This window comes from Bufo bufo, chromosome 2, assembly GCF_905171765.1.
Source record: "Bufo bufo chromosome 2, aBufBuf1.1, whole genome shotgun sequence".
Taxonomy (NCBI): Eukaryota; Metazoa; Chordata; class Amphibia; order Anura; family Bufonidae; genus Bufo; species Bufo bufo.
In genome coordinates, this window is record NC_053390.1 from 149,471,561 (window position 1) to 149,488,813 (window position 17,253).

Genomic DNA, 17,253 nt, shown 5'->3' on the forward strand with positions numbered 1-17,253 from the left:
GACCTCAACCCGATTGAGATGCTGTGGCATGACCTCAAGAAAGCGATTCACACCAGACATTCCAAGATTATTGCTGAACTGAAACTGTTCTGTAAAGAGGAATGGTCAAGAATTACTCCTGACCGTTGTGCACGTCTGATCTGCAACAACAGGAAACGTTTGGTTGAAGTTATTGCTGCCAAAGGAGGTTCAACCAGTTATTAAATCCAAGGGTTCACATACTTTTTCCACCTGCACTGTGAATGTTTACATGGTGTGTTCAATAAAAACATGGTAACATTAAATTATTTGTGTGTTATTAGTTTAAGCAGACTGTAATTGTCTATTGTTGTGACTTAGATGAAGATCAGATCACATTTTATGACCAATTTGTGTAGAAATCCATATAATTCCAAAGGGTTCACATACTTTTTCTTGCAACTGTGTATATATATATATATATATATAAAAGTATATATTGGCTACAGAATTTTTTTTGGCCTTCTTTAAAAATTTGGACTATGTGCAAGGATAATCATTATTATCTTCCTTTTCATTGATGTTGATAGACCTGTGAAATAATACACTGAAAGTACCAATAATGGCTCATGCACACAAAAGTAATTTTTTTTGTGCGTCCGTTCATTTTTTGGTTTTATTTGCTGACCGTATGTGGAACCATTCACTTCAATGGGGCCGCAAAAAAACGGAAATTACTCCATGTGCATTCTGTGTCCGTATGTCCGCATGACCATTCTGCAAAGAAAATAGAATATGTCCTGTTATTGTTACGGACAAGGATAGGACTGGTCTATTAGGGGCCAGCCATTCTGTTCTGCAAAATGCGTAATGCACATGGCCAGTATCTGAGTTTTTTGGATATAAAATTTGCAAACAACAATACATCCAACGCCCGTGTGTATGAGCCCTAACAGTGATTACTGACTACTACTGTAATACCAGGAATAGTGGAAAGTTTAATATATTCATTGGAAATTCATTAGGCAGTTAATTTGGCCACAAAATATATAAAGCATGTAAGACCACAAGGAGGGGACACCCTATTTTTTATGCCATGTGATTTTGCTACATTTGGTGCAATTTTTTTCTGTGCTGTAAAATCACGCATACATCTAAAAAAAAATACCTCCCATATTTGCTAAAGTTATAACTAGAGATGAGCGAATCGACTTCTGATGAAACATCCGAAGTCGATTCGCATAAAGCTTTGTTCTAATACTGTATGGAGCAGGAGCTCCATATAGTATTAGAATGTACTGGCTCCGATGAGCCGAAGTTTTTGCTTCGCAAAGTCTCGCGAGACTTTGTACAATAACTTCATAAATTAATTTATTACTGTAAAAAAACATTTCCCAAACTCAGGTTCAGTTCCAAGTGTTACCTTGGAACCGAACCAAAGTTCGGGAAATGTTTTTTACAGTACAAATTAATTTATGAAGTTATTGTTCGAAGTCTCGCGAGACTTTGTGAAGCAATAACTTCAGCTCATCGGAGCCAATACATTCTAATACTGTACGGAGCTCCTGCTCCATACAGTATTAGAACAAAGCTTTATGCGAATTGACTGTGGATGTTTCATCCAAAGTCGATTCGCTCATCGCTAGTAATAACTATTGGACACAATTCTTAATCACTGAATTCAGGTGTTTCATTCAGTTCCATTGCCACAGGTGTATCAAGCACCTAGCCATGCAGTCTGCCTTTACAAATATTTGTGAAAGAATGGCTCATTCTAAAAAGTTCACAGAATTTCAGTGTGGTCTTGGAATAGGATGCAAACATTGTAATAGGTCAGTTTGTTAAATTTCTATCTCCTAGATATACCACTATCAATTGTGAGTGGTATTTATCACAACGTCTGTTCATGTGGTTCTTGTATGCTGTGTGGGCTAGTTGCTGGTGGGGTGTATCTAGGGCCATGTAAGTGGAAGAGAAAACCACGGCACTCAAGTTGCTGTTTCGTTAAATGCTTATTTTTATTATTATTGAAGCTCTTTTGATTTTTTTGAACTTGTTTATCCATCCAGAGAAAAATATTTAGCCACTGGCAATGCTTCGGTCAATACTAGACCTTGATCATGGCCTTGGTCATGGTGCAAGGAGGTTTGTCAGGTTTGTTCAGAACTTCCTGCCCTATATGGTAATGCCCATTCTGACAAACCTCCTTGCACCATGACTAAGGCCGTGATCAAGGTCTAGTATTGACCGAAACGTTGGCCAGTGGCTAAATATTTTGATCTGGATGGATAAATAAGTTAAAAAAAATCAAAAGAGCTTCAATAATAATAAAAATAAGCATTTAACGAAACAGCAACTTGAGTGCCGTGGTTTTCTCTTCCACTTGCATGTACTTTGCATACCACTGAGCACCATCTTCACCACAGAGGTGTCCCGATCAACTTTCTCCTCATATCTAGGGCCATGTGTCAGTTTGGCAGCGCACACCTGCCTCTGTCTCGTGCATACTGTCCATGGATACTTGTGGTGTCCCATTGTATGCCATCTGGGCTGGTTGCCGTATACTGGTGGATATGTATCTAGGGTCATGTGTCGGTGTAGCAGTGCTTATTCACCTCTGTGTTGTGCGTACTGGCAAAGGATATTTTGTGGCATGAACATGACCAATTTTATTAGCTGTGTCTTCATTAACCTTGTTTCTTGTACATCATAGTACACAAGACCACCCAAAAACAGCTAAAAGATCTAAAAATGTAAAAATTAAAATGCCTGTTCAGTTAATAATGCATGTTATGCACAGGAATTCTGTTAGAAAAGCTATTTTGCCTCTTATTAAATACACAGTAAAAAGTATTAACACGTGTTCTCATTCCTTTTTCCTTTCTGATATTTGCTTTATATAGTTTTGGATGATCAGACAGAATCATGGGCTCTATATGGGTTGGTAGTGTTTTTTTTTTTATCATGGAGATTATTTCCTATTGGAGGAAATATTGTGCATTTACATTGCCCTATACACTACAACTGTATTATTTACCTCTAAAGATGAAGAAAAGTCAGAAGTGACTGCTTTTATGAATAATACCTCCCCAATAATGGTTGAATAAATTTAATGGCATCTGTCATTTTTACCTATGAAACTGGCTGACCTGTTATATGTGCACTTGAAGACATCTGTGTTGGTCCTATGTTCATATGTGCCCGCCTTGCTGAGAAAATGGATGTTTTCATATGTGCAAATAAGCCTCTAGGAGTAATGGAGATGTGGCTGTTACTCTCAGAGACTCTGCCCACTCTGCAACTGCCGCGCCCTCTCGACTTTGATTGACAGGGCCAGACGTGATTATATTTTCACTGCCTGGCCCTGTTAATGAAAGTGCAGAAAGTGTGGCAGCTGCAGAGAGAGCTGAACCCTTAGGAGTAACAGCAACGCCCCCTTTGCTCCTAGAGACTCATTTTGCATATAGTAAAACATCATTTTCTCAGCAATACAGGCGCATATGAACATGGGACCAACACAGATGCCTTCAGCTGCCAAGCGCAGATGTAACAGGTCAGCCAGTGTCATAGGTACAAAGCTGATGTCAGATGCCCTTTAAATGTATGTTTTTTTCTTTCCAGATTTTTTAACATTTTCAGATTTATGTGATACTAACAATAGGGTATACAAAGTATTGGGTTGAATCTAAATGATAAATCATGGGTATTGGGTTTGTAATGATAATTCATTTATTGAATTAGGATATGATTATGACAATCAAATGGCATATCATTTTGGGAAAAAAATAACTAAAATCTAATCTGGCAACATCATAGAAAAGATGCTTTATTAAAGTTTCAGAATTGTACAAATGATAAAATAACAATAAAAAAGCTGTACACAAATAAGAACACATATTGTACAATGATATCTAAAGAAATGGTTTGCTGTAATACCTACAATATTCATAATACTCAGTAGTACTGACCAGCTTACATCATACACTGTAAACTGCATTCCCTATAGAAATAATTGTGCTTTTACCTACATAACCAGTACTTATAACAAGAAATGTGCAAATATTATAAAATTAAAAAAGGCAAAAAGGCTCTTCGCTTATTCAAAATCTATCAGTTTGCGTTCGTTTGCTATAAACTTAAATTTAGCTACATATTATTAGCTTCATTATTAACAAAGGTAAAGTAATGCTTCTTCAGAGTAAAAGATCTACTTCCACAAAAGATGAATGCAACAATTTACAATACATTTACCAAACACGTTTTACTGTTTAATAGTGAGAACAGAATTATTTGTATCGTTTCTCAAAGAAAGAAAGAATCTACTTGCAAGGTCTTGACTTTGGCATATCCAAACATATGGTAAAATATGCTCTTTGTCAATGAAGGGGAATAAAATAATGTATAAATTATTGTATGACAGTGATGTCAATATATCTGGAATATACAGTGGTAATTCAGGTCAATTTAATGTCTAAGTATCATTGTACACGGACTGATATGTCAGGCAATTATCAGGAATGAACCAGAAGCTCCCAATAATTGCCTGATTAACAGTGGTGATGAGGCCAGCGTTTACATACAGGAATCACCTCCGCTGTATGAGGACAAGCAATCACTACAGCGATCGGCCCCATAGAAAACCATTGTTCCTGGGCAGCAGATCACCTTGTAGACAGTACGACCTGCTGCACAGGAACAACGATTTTTGGTGCCATCAAAATAATACGATCACCCGATGAACAGGTTATCTCTGGCACCTTATACACAGGAAGTTATCGGGAATGAGCATTTATACAAATGCTTATCTCCAATGATCAGCCTGATTATTGGTCCGTATAAAAGCACCATAACAGAGCAGACTATCAAGACCATAAGAATTCATACAAAATGGTATAATGTCTGCAACATTCAGCTTATGGGGCACAGCATGTAATATATCCTAGAATCTACAGTAGGTTCTCCACCTGTGGTGCATGTACCCCACAGGTTACATGTATACTGTTGTGGCTGCACCTCAATTCTAGCACAATTTGCAATAAATTTTGACACAGTTTGGCACTTCTCATTTTAGACATATTTATCAAGCAAGTAAAGCTACTTTCACATCTGCGTTTTTGCTGGATCCGGCAGGGCATGAGCATAAACGTATCCGGTCAATAATACAACCGTCTGCATCCATTCAGAATGGATCCTGTTGTATTATCTTCAAAATGAACCAGATGGATCCGGCGCTCATTGACTTAAAATCGTTTTAGTGGCGGATCATTTTTTTTTTTTCCGTGTACAAAAAAACTAATCCAGCACCATTGACTCCCATTGTGTAATGCCAGATCCGGCTTGATCAAAACAAACCAAATGTAACGGAATGCATTCTGGTGCACTCCGTTCCGGTTTGTCCAGTTTTGTCCCCATTGACAATGAATGGGGACAAAACTGAAGCCTTTTCCTCCGGTTTTGAGACCCTGCACCGGATCTCAAAAACGGAAAGGAAAACGCAGATGTGAAAGTAACCCAAGGGAAAAAACGAATCCACTGTGCTTCGCTAACCCACTGGGTGTGGTTTAGCAAAAAAGGGAATGACTTAAAATGAGCCCAAATTTTGGTGTTGCAAAGTAAGTCAATCAATAAGTGGCATTTAGGCCAGTATCTAGCCATCAATATTAAAATCTCGGAAGCTATTTATAGGTTTCACTTTTTCTACAACTATCTGTCATTACACGAAGGTGAAAAATGAGCTTTGGTAAAAATAAAACATGAGTAAAGCTCAGAAATTAGAACAAAGATGAAAAGTCTCCACATCAATTTAAAGATTACCATCTGTTTCTACCCAACATCTATCATATCTACGGTACATTCTTATTACAGTCCAGTCATGTGCAAACAGCATCATTCACTTATATAAAATCACACCGTCTATCTGATAAGTTAGTCCACTATAATATCGCTGTAGTAAAGGAATATACTGTAGGCGGGGTTGGACCAATCACAGAAGCTAAATAGCCAGTATTCCTAGGAATTTGCTACTGGTATGTAACCTCTTGAGCTGATGAACATTTCTACTGTAATTATTCCAGTGATTTTTCTTCCCCTATAAAGATCGGTGTAAATGACAAGATTTCTATTGTATATAATAAAATGATTACTCTGTTACCAGGTCACATGATAGTAAACCTAAGATTGAATTCATGCCTGAAACTTACATTATAAGTCTATCTGATAGCACATGGATATCCATCTTCTACTATAGCACTGATCTGTGAAATATATTTTAATATATTATTTTTTCCATACTTATTATGATGTAATGTAATATGTTTACTTTAAAGGGACCTCCCACAATTAGAAAAACGAGTGTGCCATCCATGGGCTGCGTCTGATATTTCAGCTCAGCCTCAGAATGGGCTTTCTGAAAAGAACAGCAGTCTAATCTTGGGAAATCTCTTTAATATTAAGGCAGCGGATGATTTTTATAGCTACACATACTGAATTTTCATGCAAATATGCCTATTATGCTTATGCATGCCCATATGCAAAACTATTGATGAAGCACCTCAAAACCAGCCACCATGCATGAAATGTTAAATATTATTTTGGAGGAGAGTGATGCATTCTGGAAACTCAGGACACTGTATCACAGATGGGAGTCATTGCTACTTATTTTTGAAAACGAGGAGTTGCAGATGGCAAGTCGTTGGGTCATTGTCAGAGTAATGTTATGGGCTATCCGCTTTCATCAATTTTGCAGCAGAGAGGTAATTGGAGTGTGATCTGTAAGGTGATTCTACAGCCAGAGAATTAGCGCAAACATGGAAAATTATTGTGTAAAAAGGAAGTACTGCTGGTATCTACAATCTAAGTCACTTGTATGCTGCTCTAAAAAAACACTCATGAAAAGTTTTGTATATTGCACATGGTCAAATCAAACTTTTTAAAAAATGTAATCAAGTCTTATTCCTACTCTCTCAATAGGTTTTTAAATCTATAGGTATTAGTAGTATATTCTTTATATACGTCAAAGAATCAAACTAGACAATGGAGAAAATGTCCATATGATGTTATTTCTACTCGTAAAGGTTGACTGGCTGACCTGTTACATGTGCACTTGGCAGCTGAAGATATCTGTGTTGGTCCCATGTTCATATGTGCCGCATTGCTGAGAAAAATGATGTTTTACTATATGCAAATTAGCCTCTAGGAGCAACGGGGGTGTTGCCGTTACACCTAGAGGCTCAGCTCTCTCTGCAACTGCTGCACCCTCTGCACTTTAATTGATAAGGTCAGGCGTTGTGATGTTTTCCCTACGTGGCCCTGTCAATCAAAATGTAGAGGGTGTGGCAGCTGCAGAGAGAGCAGAGCCTCTAGGTGTAACAGCAACACCCCATTGCTCCTAGAGGCTCATTTGCATATATTAAAACTTCATTTTTCTCAGCAATGCGGTCATATATGAACATGGGAACAACACAGATGTCTTCAGCTGCCAAGAGCACATTCAACCAGTCAGACAGTCTCATAGGCACAAATCTGCTGACAGATGCCCTTGAACTTCAAAAGAGGGATTATAAATGCATGATTGTATAACTCTATACATTTCATAATTTCTATAATTCAAAAGATAATAAACAAGGTAAATAAAAATCAGCTCTAGAAGATTTCTGCATACTGCAAAAGTGATACTACCCTCCCGGTACTAACTTTTCTATCCTCGCTCCCACCAATCATTATTTTATTTTTACTTACATAGCGCTAGCATATTCAGCAGCGCTTTACAGATATTACAATCACTTTCTGTCTCCAGTAAAGCCCATAATCTAAGTTCTCTATCAGTATGTCTTTGGAGTGTGGGACGAAACCGGAGTACCCGGAGGAAACCCACACAAACATGGGATGAAAATACAAACTCCATGTATAGACATTGATAAGGATCAAAATCACAATCCAATGTTTTGTCCTGCGCAGGTTTTTTTTCAAGCAGGGGATGTACCAGGTATTGCAGAACATCAGCCCACCCCCATGCAAGTGACTAGAACTGAGCTGCAATATCAGTCAGAACCCATGGACCAGAGCGAAGTACAGATGAGAGAATCAATTCTAAACAAATTCAATTTGTTACGAATTTCCCAACAGTCTTTGAGTCCAAACATTTTGGGATTCGTCCCACACAAAATGGCAGCCACAGACACAGGGGCACAAACTATGATCTTGATCCAACAATACAGTATCTCCTAGAACAATGGTGTCTAAAGGACGAAAGCACATCTTTTTTCGGCTTAAACAAATGATTACAAGTTTATATCACCTTTTTTGGAAGTATTACATTACATTAAATTATTAGCTACCAAATACATGATAGCCTTAAAGTCTATGGACTCCATTGAAGGCATTTTCTTAAACTATCAGGCAGCTGTTCTGAAGGCCCGTTCTGTAGTCCTTACCTCTGAACTCCTGATAGCACTTAAACACTCAATAAAGCCAAATTTGTATCAAACTGGTGGGAATTTAGCTATAATGAGTGTTTATGAGCTGTCAGGAAAGAACAGATAAGGGCTACAGACCGAGCAGTCAGAGCAGCATCCTGACAGATTTACTGTAAACAGCAGATATCTTGAAAACGAAAGCTTTAGAGAAAAAAACTCTTGAACATTTTTAATAATGGCCAATTGAAAAAACTATTTTTATCCCAAACGTGTAAAATGCTATGAAAAAAATTCCCCCTCAAAGGTATCCATAGCCTTTAAATCTATTTCCTATACAAAACAATTGCATGGAAGGCCATTGTGAAGTAGGTCAAAAGAAAAATACCATTCCGCTTTATGAAAATAAAAAGATTGCTAATTAATAGATGAAACATATGTACTAAGACCTATACTTAGGCTTATGATCAGGCGATAACTATTACTGCACTGACTGAAAATATTATTTATTCAGGGTAATCTCTGGATATCATTTTACAGTTTATTTATGGATATCTGAATAATTCCTTTACGTATTTTGCACTTGTCTTAAAGCACATGTATTATAGCCTACTGCTGCATTCCCATTTCTGTAGATTTTGCCACTGGAACCAGTCTACAGTTTGTCAGTAGGCACATTCTTTATACCATAAGGCCATTTCCATGTAGAATTTTTCAAACCGCTGACATATTTGAAAACCAGTAGCAGCATATGCATTATAAATCTGATGATGGAAAAGCAACAGGCTAATGGAGGGTTTACACAGGCCGAGGAGCAGCTGATCATCGGGAAGGAACTGGCTGTTCCCTCAGTGGAGGTGAAGCTCTGCATTTACATGCAGCAGTCACCTCCACAGTATGAGAACGAGCGATCACTCGTCCTCATACAGCTGCATTGTTTCAATAATTTAGGTGCTTGCACAAATAACAGCTTCATCCCATGAACAAGCATTTTTCTCGTTCATCGAGTGATCGGCTGCACCTTTACACGGGCAGACTGTCAGAAATGAGCATTCGCGGGAACATTCAACATTCGGGCTGTGTAAACCTGCCATAAGGTTGGAAAGGCAGGGTTACCCTGAAAAGGACGCTGCCCTGGAAGTAAGATGGTATAGGGCAGTTGGCTTGTTCATTTTATGACGCCTTTTTGTCCGTAAGTTCTTTCCTTTCTTATTAGAATGTTTGGTGGCAGGTTGGAGGTTTTCAATACTCGTCAGTCATATTGACTGTCGCCATATCAGTGTAGTAACAGTGTCATTCGAAGTACTGCTTCTTGAGCCATATTTACTGATACCACTAATGATCAGTTCAGATTATACAATAACTGACATGATTGCTCAGAAATGAAGAAATTGTAACAATTATTGCTACTGTACATGTAAACAGGTCTTCAGCTGAACACCTAGATAATATTCTAGGGGAGGGGGGTAATTTTATTTGTGTGTAATTACTACATATTATCAACACCTTTATGAATGGAGACACTGAACTAGCAGGCGGTATCGATGCTGTAGCAGAAAAATACAATTTGAAAAAGATCTTGTTAAAGAGCACCCATCAGCAGGGTCATCCCTATTAAACCAGACATACTGCCTGGGAAGGGGGGGGGTTGATCCTGCTATATGATACCTGTCCTATGGAAATCAGTTGTGGCATTCCATGCGTGGTCAGCATTGGAAAGCTTTGGAGCTGAGGTGCACCAACTTTTAGTGCACTATAGCCCTCATTTGCATAAAGAATAAAAATCTTTTTCTCAGTTTTCACGAGACAGGTATCATTTTAATCAGAATGATCAACCCTACCAGGTGATGGGTTGATCCTGCTGAGTGATGCTCGGGAGTACAGTTACTAAAATCTTTTATGTAAACTGCAAAATAATGCTTCAAAGTGAAATGTTTTCATATCTACCATGCTTTACTACATACAGGATGGAAGGAAATAGTTTTTTTCATGAGTTGTGTTTTTTTATGTATTAATGCAGCACAATATTGAAATGAATACTCCAACAACTGCTCCTCATTAACATTTAAATAAACATACAAAATATGATTTTTCAATAAACACATTTAAAACAGAATCATATAATAAACATAACTGATATATATCTATTCCAGCAGCATAGCTTCGCAATACTATAAATGTACTCTAGATTAAAAAAAAATATAATAATCAAATTAAAGAACACAAATATTTATACAAAATCACTGAAATCTTTGGTACCAAAAGTAAGGGCACCTATGTCTGGTAACAAAATTCTGAAAATTCACATAAAACTTAGAAATGTATTTGCTGCTCTACAGTAATACCATAGCTGATCTGAGGATCAGACAGAACTAATAAACGGCTTTAAGGAGGATATTCCAGAGAAGCCTCCTAACACTGAAATGTACGATCAAATCTAGAACCCATCGCCAACACTGGATGCAGCATTCTGTGGGTTGGTGATGAGACTGAACATTGGTGCACAATCTGTAACTTCCACGATATCTGTCAGTATATTCATGAAGTCAATCTTGTCCACAAAATGTTTCCAGTGCCGTCTGCTAAGCTAAAAGGTTCACTTTGAAATAATGTCAGATGTAAAGGAGTTTATAATTGATAGCCATTATCATAGCTATTATTGTCATTTCATTTTCCTCTACAAATTGGTCTCTGTCCTAATCTGCTCAGTTGTCTATGATTTTGTTCTCAGTCACATGTTGTACAAAAGGCAGAGTCACTCACATGGTTTATACCAACCTCCATGATCATGCTAGAGAGTCTACATCAAGTGACTCTTCATCATTACCTTTTGCAACATTCTTTTTGCTTCTACTCTACAAAAATGCTTAGAAAAATTACAAATTTATAATACAAGAGCAATCAAAATGAAGGGTCTAACAGCATTAAATGAATCCACGTGAATACTGATCGAAATGTGAATGTAAACTAGGTGCCTTAAGTTCTATCACTTGTAGTTCCATCATGTCAGCACAGACTCATCTTCATTCTTCCAGTTCCAGTGATTGTATATTCAGGTCTTGTAAACACTAGTAAAACATTCGAGTTTTCAACTCAGTGGCACTTACTCTGAACCAACACTGGTTTATAGCACCTTGAAACTAACACATCAGCTGGAACCCAACTGTGAGCAGGTATTCTAAAATGTCACACCATATTCTCTTCCATTAAAAAGAGCACAGCTCTAAACATTTCCCAGAAAATATCTCGACTGAGATGCTTTACTGATTGCATTTTAGTAAACGTTATTGCTGTTCACATTTCCCAGTGGTGAGTTTTAATGCCCCTTTGTTATGCAATAAATTTAATGTCTTGAATTCAAGCGGCATCCTGTGGGGTCCAGCATTAGAAAAGTATTTGTATTTCAGCTCATCGTAATAATGATATTTTACTAGGTTTCCATAAACATCCTTGGGGAAAGGCCAAAATCCGTAAAGATGGATTTCATCGCAAAACCGTGTAGCCAGCGTGTACATAAGAAGACCGGTGCTGGGTCTCTTGATCTGAACCTTGTTTGTTATCCAGTACCTGGAAAAAATAAAAAAGAGCAGATATTGAATACCGACACTTGACTACAATGCCAATCTATTCAGACATTCATGAAATTTCAAGAATTATTCCATTCCCAATTCAGCCTTTCATGGCTGAGATGAGAATAACCTTGGTAAGAGACAGTGGGCAGAGTCCTGAAAACATCTGAGACAGCTGATGCCCTGCTGTTTTCATAACTTCCACAGCAGTGAATGAGAGCTACACAAATAGTGTAGCACAACTATCCATGTTGTTTCTGGTAACTCGGGAGTTATGAAAACTGCACAGCTCACTGTCCTACGCTGTTTGATGGCTACTAATGGAAGTTATGAAGACACCAAAGCACAACCCTCTCAGGAGATTCGGTAACACCAACCTCCATCAGGTGCTTACTAAGATTTTTACAATCTCGACCATGAGATTAACAGCTTAGCTTGAACTTTGTCACCGTCACCTGAGCTCCCACAATGTATATCATAGTAAAAAGTGGACATATGAAGCATATATAGAATGATGTGATTTTTTCCCCTAACTATCTGGATACAGCAACTTCTCAAGTAGTGGTCAAGAAGCATGAAAATTATCATATTACTAAAATAGAGAGAGAAAAGAACCATCAACTTAAGGCAATTACACACATTGGATTAATGTAAGCTGAATCCACTGATTCCAATGGGGGCGGGTGTCATCTTCTCTTAATGGCAGATGACCAACAATGGAAAGATCAGACAAGTTGGATTTCAACATGTCAGATCCTTTTTTCTCAGGCGAGAAGTGTCTGGCAGGAGCTTACTCCCTGCTCCCATTTCAAAGCATGTGTATGGGGGGGGGGGGGGGATCAGGTGAAATATCTGTCAACCAGTTGACAGTCATCAAAAGTGTGTTGCAAGCTTTACTCTGAAAGCTTATGTAATAAAATGTTCTCAGAAAATTATATGTTTGTCTATTAAAAGGTAGAATAACCAACAAAAAGCATCAATATCAGATTGGTGGGGATCAAACACCTGGAACCCCATCGATCAGCTATTTCGGGAAGTGACCCTCGCCGGAAACTATACATATATATATATACAGTGGACTGAAGGATTGTCCACTGTGTAGTTTGCGATGCTAGTGTACTGCATCTCAGAATGTGAGGAAAGATGGATGGAGTCTTCTGTTTCCAAATTTGTCCACTGTAAAACGGTGGACGATGAAGGTGCCTCATGTTGGATCCACACCGATCAGATGTTGATGGCATATCCTCAGGATAGGTCATCAGTATCTATAGCCCAGATAATCCCTTTGTAGAGAGGGATTGATGAGTGTAAATGAACCCTGTAATTAGGAAGGCCGAAGTCACTTTCAAAAGCCCTAGTAAAACATGAATACTACTAAAAAATAATTGTCACATACCTTTCAAATTCCTGTGACTCTCCAATGCCATTTTGGTGTTTTCCCATTGGTTAAAGGTTTATTAGGATGCAGCAACATTGTGCCATATTCTTTAGCAACAGTGGAGATGTCGGTATGAATGGCACAGCACCGATCCAGCCAGCGATTGGCTAGCAAATTCATGCATTAAGTATGGCACATCGTTGCTGTAGTCTAGTAAACAAAAACTGCCTGGGTATCATTTAATCACTGACATCTGAGCACTAGAGAATTTGAGGGCTTAGTACCTGACAAATTGTTATTTTTAGCTGTATAATTATTATACTCAGAATTACAAAAAAAGTTTGAAACACCTCTTTAAAGGAGTTGTCCCAGTTATTTAAAACTAGCCCAAAGTCACTAAATGTGGGAAGTTTAAAAAAATGTAACTATACTCATCAGTTAATTCCAATGCCATTTCCAGCACTGCAGTTCCAGTTCTTCCCGACGGTCTTCCCGAGGGCCTCACATGACTTCTGCTGCCAACCACTGGCCTCAGCAGTGTTTTGTCAATACATGAGTAAAATAAATAAAATATACTGCTGAGGCCAGTAATTGGCTGCAGTGGTCATGTGAGATATATGGGCATGTCACTGCTGCAGCCATAATAAACAAAGGCTAATAGGAAGGATCAGAGCTATGTAACTGGAAAAGTTGGGGGAATAACTGGTGAATATATTGTTGTTGTTTTTTTTATCATATTTAGTTTTAATCACCTTTAGTGGCTTCATTTTTTTTATATAATTTGGACAACTCCTTTAAAAATAAAAAACATTTTTTATTTATCCCTCTTATTAAGAATATGAAGAATATGAGGGGTTTGTTATGCAAAGTAAAATCACATTGTCTTTCCATCTCCACTGAAGTGAGACTAACATGTTCGCCACATTCTATGCAATGTACAGGCCACTGGTAAAGTGCAAATAGAGGCTTATTGCTGCAATGAAATGAATGTGGGCACTGGTTTTGTGTACTTGCTTCAGATACTAAAATAAAATTGAATGAAAATTATAAAGCATTACTGTTTTAATCCAGTTTATTCTAGTATCCTGACAAACAGTGGTTGTCACGGCTGTGTCACGGTCGTGTTGTTGTTCGCCGTGACACTATAGCCATGCATGCTGTTTGCCTGGGGCAACATGTTGTTTGCAGCATGTGTGTACACTTTCCCTTTATGGTTGGTTCCCCTTCCCTATCTGGTGTGGGGTTAACTACCTGGCTGGGTGTGGTCACTAGGTGCTTATATTGCCTGTAGCTGGTAGCAGGAGTTTAGTTGTACTCCAGCCTTGGTGTGTGCTGGAGTTATGCTCCTGTGCTGGATATTTTATCTGTCCACATGAGGGTCCAGGCAGTTACTGGTGTGCTGGATTCAGTGTTTGTTGCCTGTACTGCGTCCTGTATGGTGTTCAGGTTCCAGTAGATATGCATGGATTCCAGTTTGCTACTCACTGTCATTTCTATATGTTTCTAGACCTGAGGGAGACTTCTGTTCATCTGTATCATGGAGGACCAGGTCGTCTCTAGTTCCTGACATTATTTCCAGGGATCATCAGGGCGAATCAGGGTCCGAGGTTCCGGTGTATGAGCCGTACTACCATCTAGGTTCACTCATATGGTTAGGAGTCAGGGCTAGGATGATGGTGGCATTAGGAGGTGCCTGCTGCCTTTCCCCGGTGTTCAGGCCTAGTTTCTGTTCCTGTTTTCCTACGGTGATCCCCCCCCCCCCACTCCCCACCGTGACAGTATGTCCCACAAGGTGGCCCTCAAGGACTGGGCAGATGGAATATCCAGCACAGGAGCATAACTCCAGCACACACCAAGGCTGGAGTACAACTAAACTCTTTCTACCAGCCACAGGCAATATAAGCACCTAGTGACCACACCCAGCCAGGTAGTTAACCCCACACACACCAGACAGGGAAGGAAAACCAACCATGAAGGAAAAGTGTACACACATGCTGCAAACAACACTTTGCCCAAGGCAACCAGCATGGATGGCTATCGTGTCACGGCGAACAACAACACAACCGTGACACAGCCGTGACAGTGGTATCACCCAAATGCATGCAGCCAAAAATTAAAAAATGCATTTCCTCATCAAGCCACCATGAGTGCATTAACAGAACTTGATAAACAGGAACATTCTTACAGAATCTCTTGATATGGAGCTAATACTGTTGTCTGTACTATCACATTTAACAGAAGAAAACTGAAGAGGTCTCTTCTCGATCATATAAAGAATTTCATTTATTTGCTGCCTAGAGAAAAATTCTTGACTTTTTCTATCACTATCTTGAAAGCTTATGTAATGAAATGCCATGAGAAAATGATACGTTAGTCTACTAAAAGGTGGAATAACCTACAAAATACATATTTTGTACCCGAGAGTCTTTTCTTCAAGTTGTATGGTTACAAAAAAAAAAATAGAAATTTAAGCTACATAGTTGAAGTGGGAAGAAAACAGACAACTGTAAATCCAGGAACAATCCACTGCGAAATACACTAAATTGAAAACATTAGCCACTTTAGAAGATAAGATAGCAGTTAGTACCATGAGGAAGCTCATGTTTTTACCTAGGGTATTGTTACATGTGATATTTGGACAAAGTGATCTCAGTTTTCCAGCCGCCAATAATTTTCAGACAAAGACTTGCAAAAATGTCAACGTTCATAAAACCGCGACTTTGTTTTCTATTTCTTTTCACATGCACACTGTCACAACCTATTGCCATCTCCAACATTTCCCTCAACTGCCCCGAGATGACCAAAATGTTGATTCATGAATTTACGATACTATCATGTGTCTAGCAATAAACAGACTAAAGGCTGCATTACACAGGTAGATTTTCTGCCAGATGATCACTAACAAGCGTTCATAGAAACGCTCGTAAGCGATCATCTGACAGCATAATACTGCCACTGATTACCCGATGAACAAGCAAACAATCGTTCATCGGGCAATCATGATCTTTCAGCCTGCTAAACGAACGTGATTTGCCAGTGGCAGATCGTGCTGTCTAATCACGATCTGCTGCCGGCAAAATAGAAATTATGGGAACGAGTGATGGGATAACAATTACTCCTCTCCATGCTGTGGAGATCGCTGCATGCTAGCGAGCAGGCGATTGCTGGGAAGAAACGTTTCTCTCCCGACAATTGCCTGTATGATAGCTAGGTCTAATACAGGGTTAACAGCTCTCCAATCTGATCTTGATGCAAATGTGCAGCTCATAATTACCTATATTATAATATGTCATATACATAGATTAGAAGAACGTATTAGTGAGGATCTGGGCACTGAGACACCCACCATTTATAAGGTAAACAGGCTTTTTTCCGAGTCTGTCCTCATCAACTCCACTGTGGAGAGATGATGATGACTACAGTCTTTCATAAGAAGGGTTGTCAGCTAACATTTTTACAGATTGGTGAAAAAACAAAAGGAATCATTAAGATTATAAGTGATACGTGGCTAGGGTTATGGGAGAGCCATGGCTCAGTGGTTAGCACTAGTGCCTTGAAGTGCTGGTGTCCTAGGTTCCAATCTGACCAAGGACAACATCTGACTGGGGTTTGTATGTTCTCCTTGTGTTTGTGTGGGTTTCCTTCCACTGTCCAAAGACATTGTGATAAGCAACTAAAGCTACTTTCACAACAGCGTTTTCCTTTCCAGTATTGAGATCCATCAGAGGATCTCAAAACCAGAGGAAAACGCTTTAGTTTTGTCCCTATTCATTGTCAATGGGGACAAAACTCAACTGAATGGAGTGCACCAGAATGCTGTCTGTTCTGTTACAATCCCATGACGCACACAAAAGCGCAGCGTCTTTAAGTGCGTCATGGGATACCGATCAAGACAGATTCGGCATATATTCGTTTTTTTAGACACAAAAAAAAAATG

At 38.8% G+C, this 17,253-nt stretch overlaps 1 protein-coding gene across 1 annotated transcript in view; it reads right to left on the minus strand.

The window, feature by feature from the left end:
- Positions 1–9,611: 9,611 nt before the first annotated feature.
- Positions 9,612–17,253, minus strand: part of ST8SIA4 (ST8 alpha-N-acetyl-neuraminide alpha-2,8-sialyltransferase 4) — a 198,215-nt gene continuing 190,573 nt past the window's right edge. Inside the window, exon 5 of the mRNA XM_040421582.1 lies at positions 9,612–11,936. Coding sequence (XP_040277516.1) covers positions 11,654–11,936 — 283 coding nt within the window. The 3' untranslated portion in view covers positions 9,612–11,653. The remainder of the gene's footprint in view (positions 11,937–17,253) is intronic.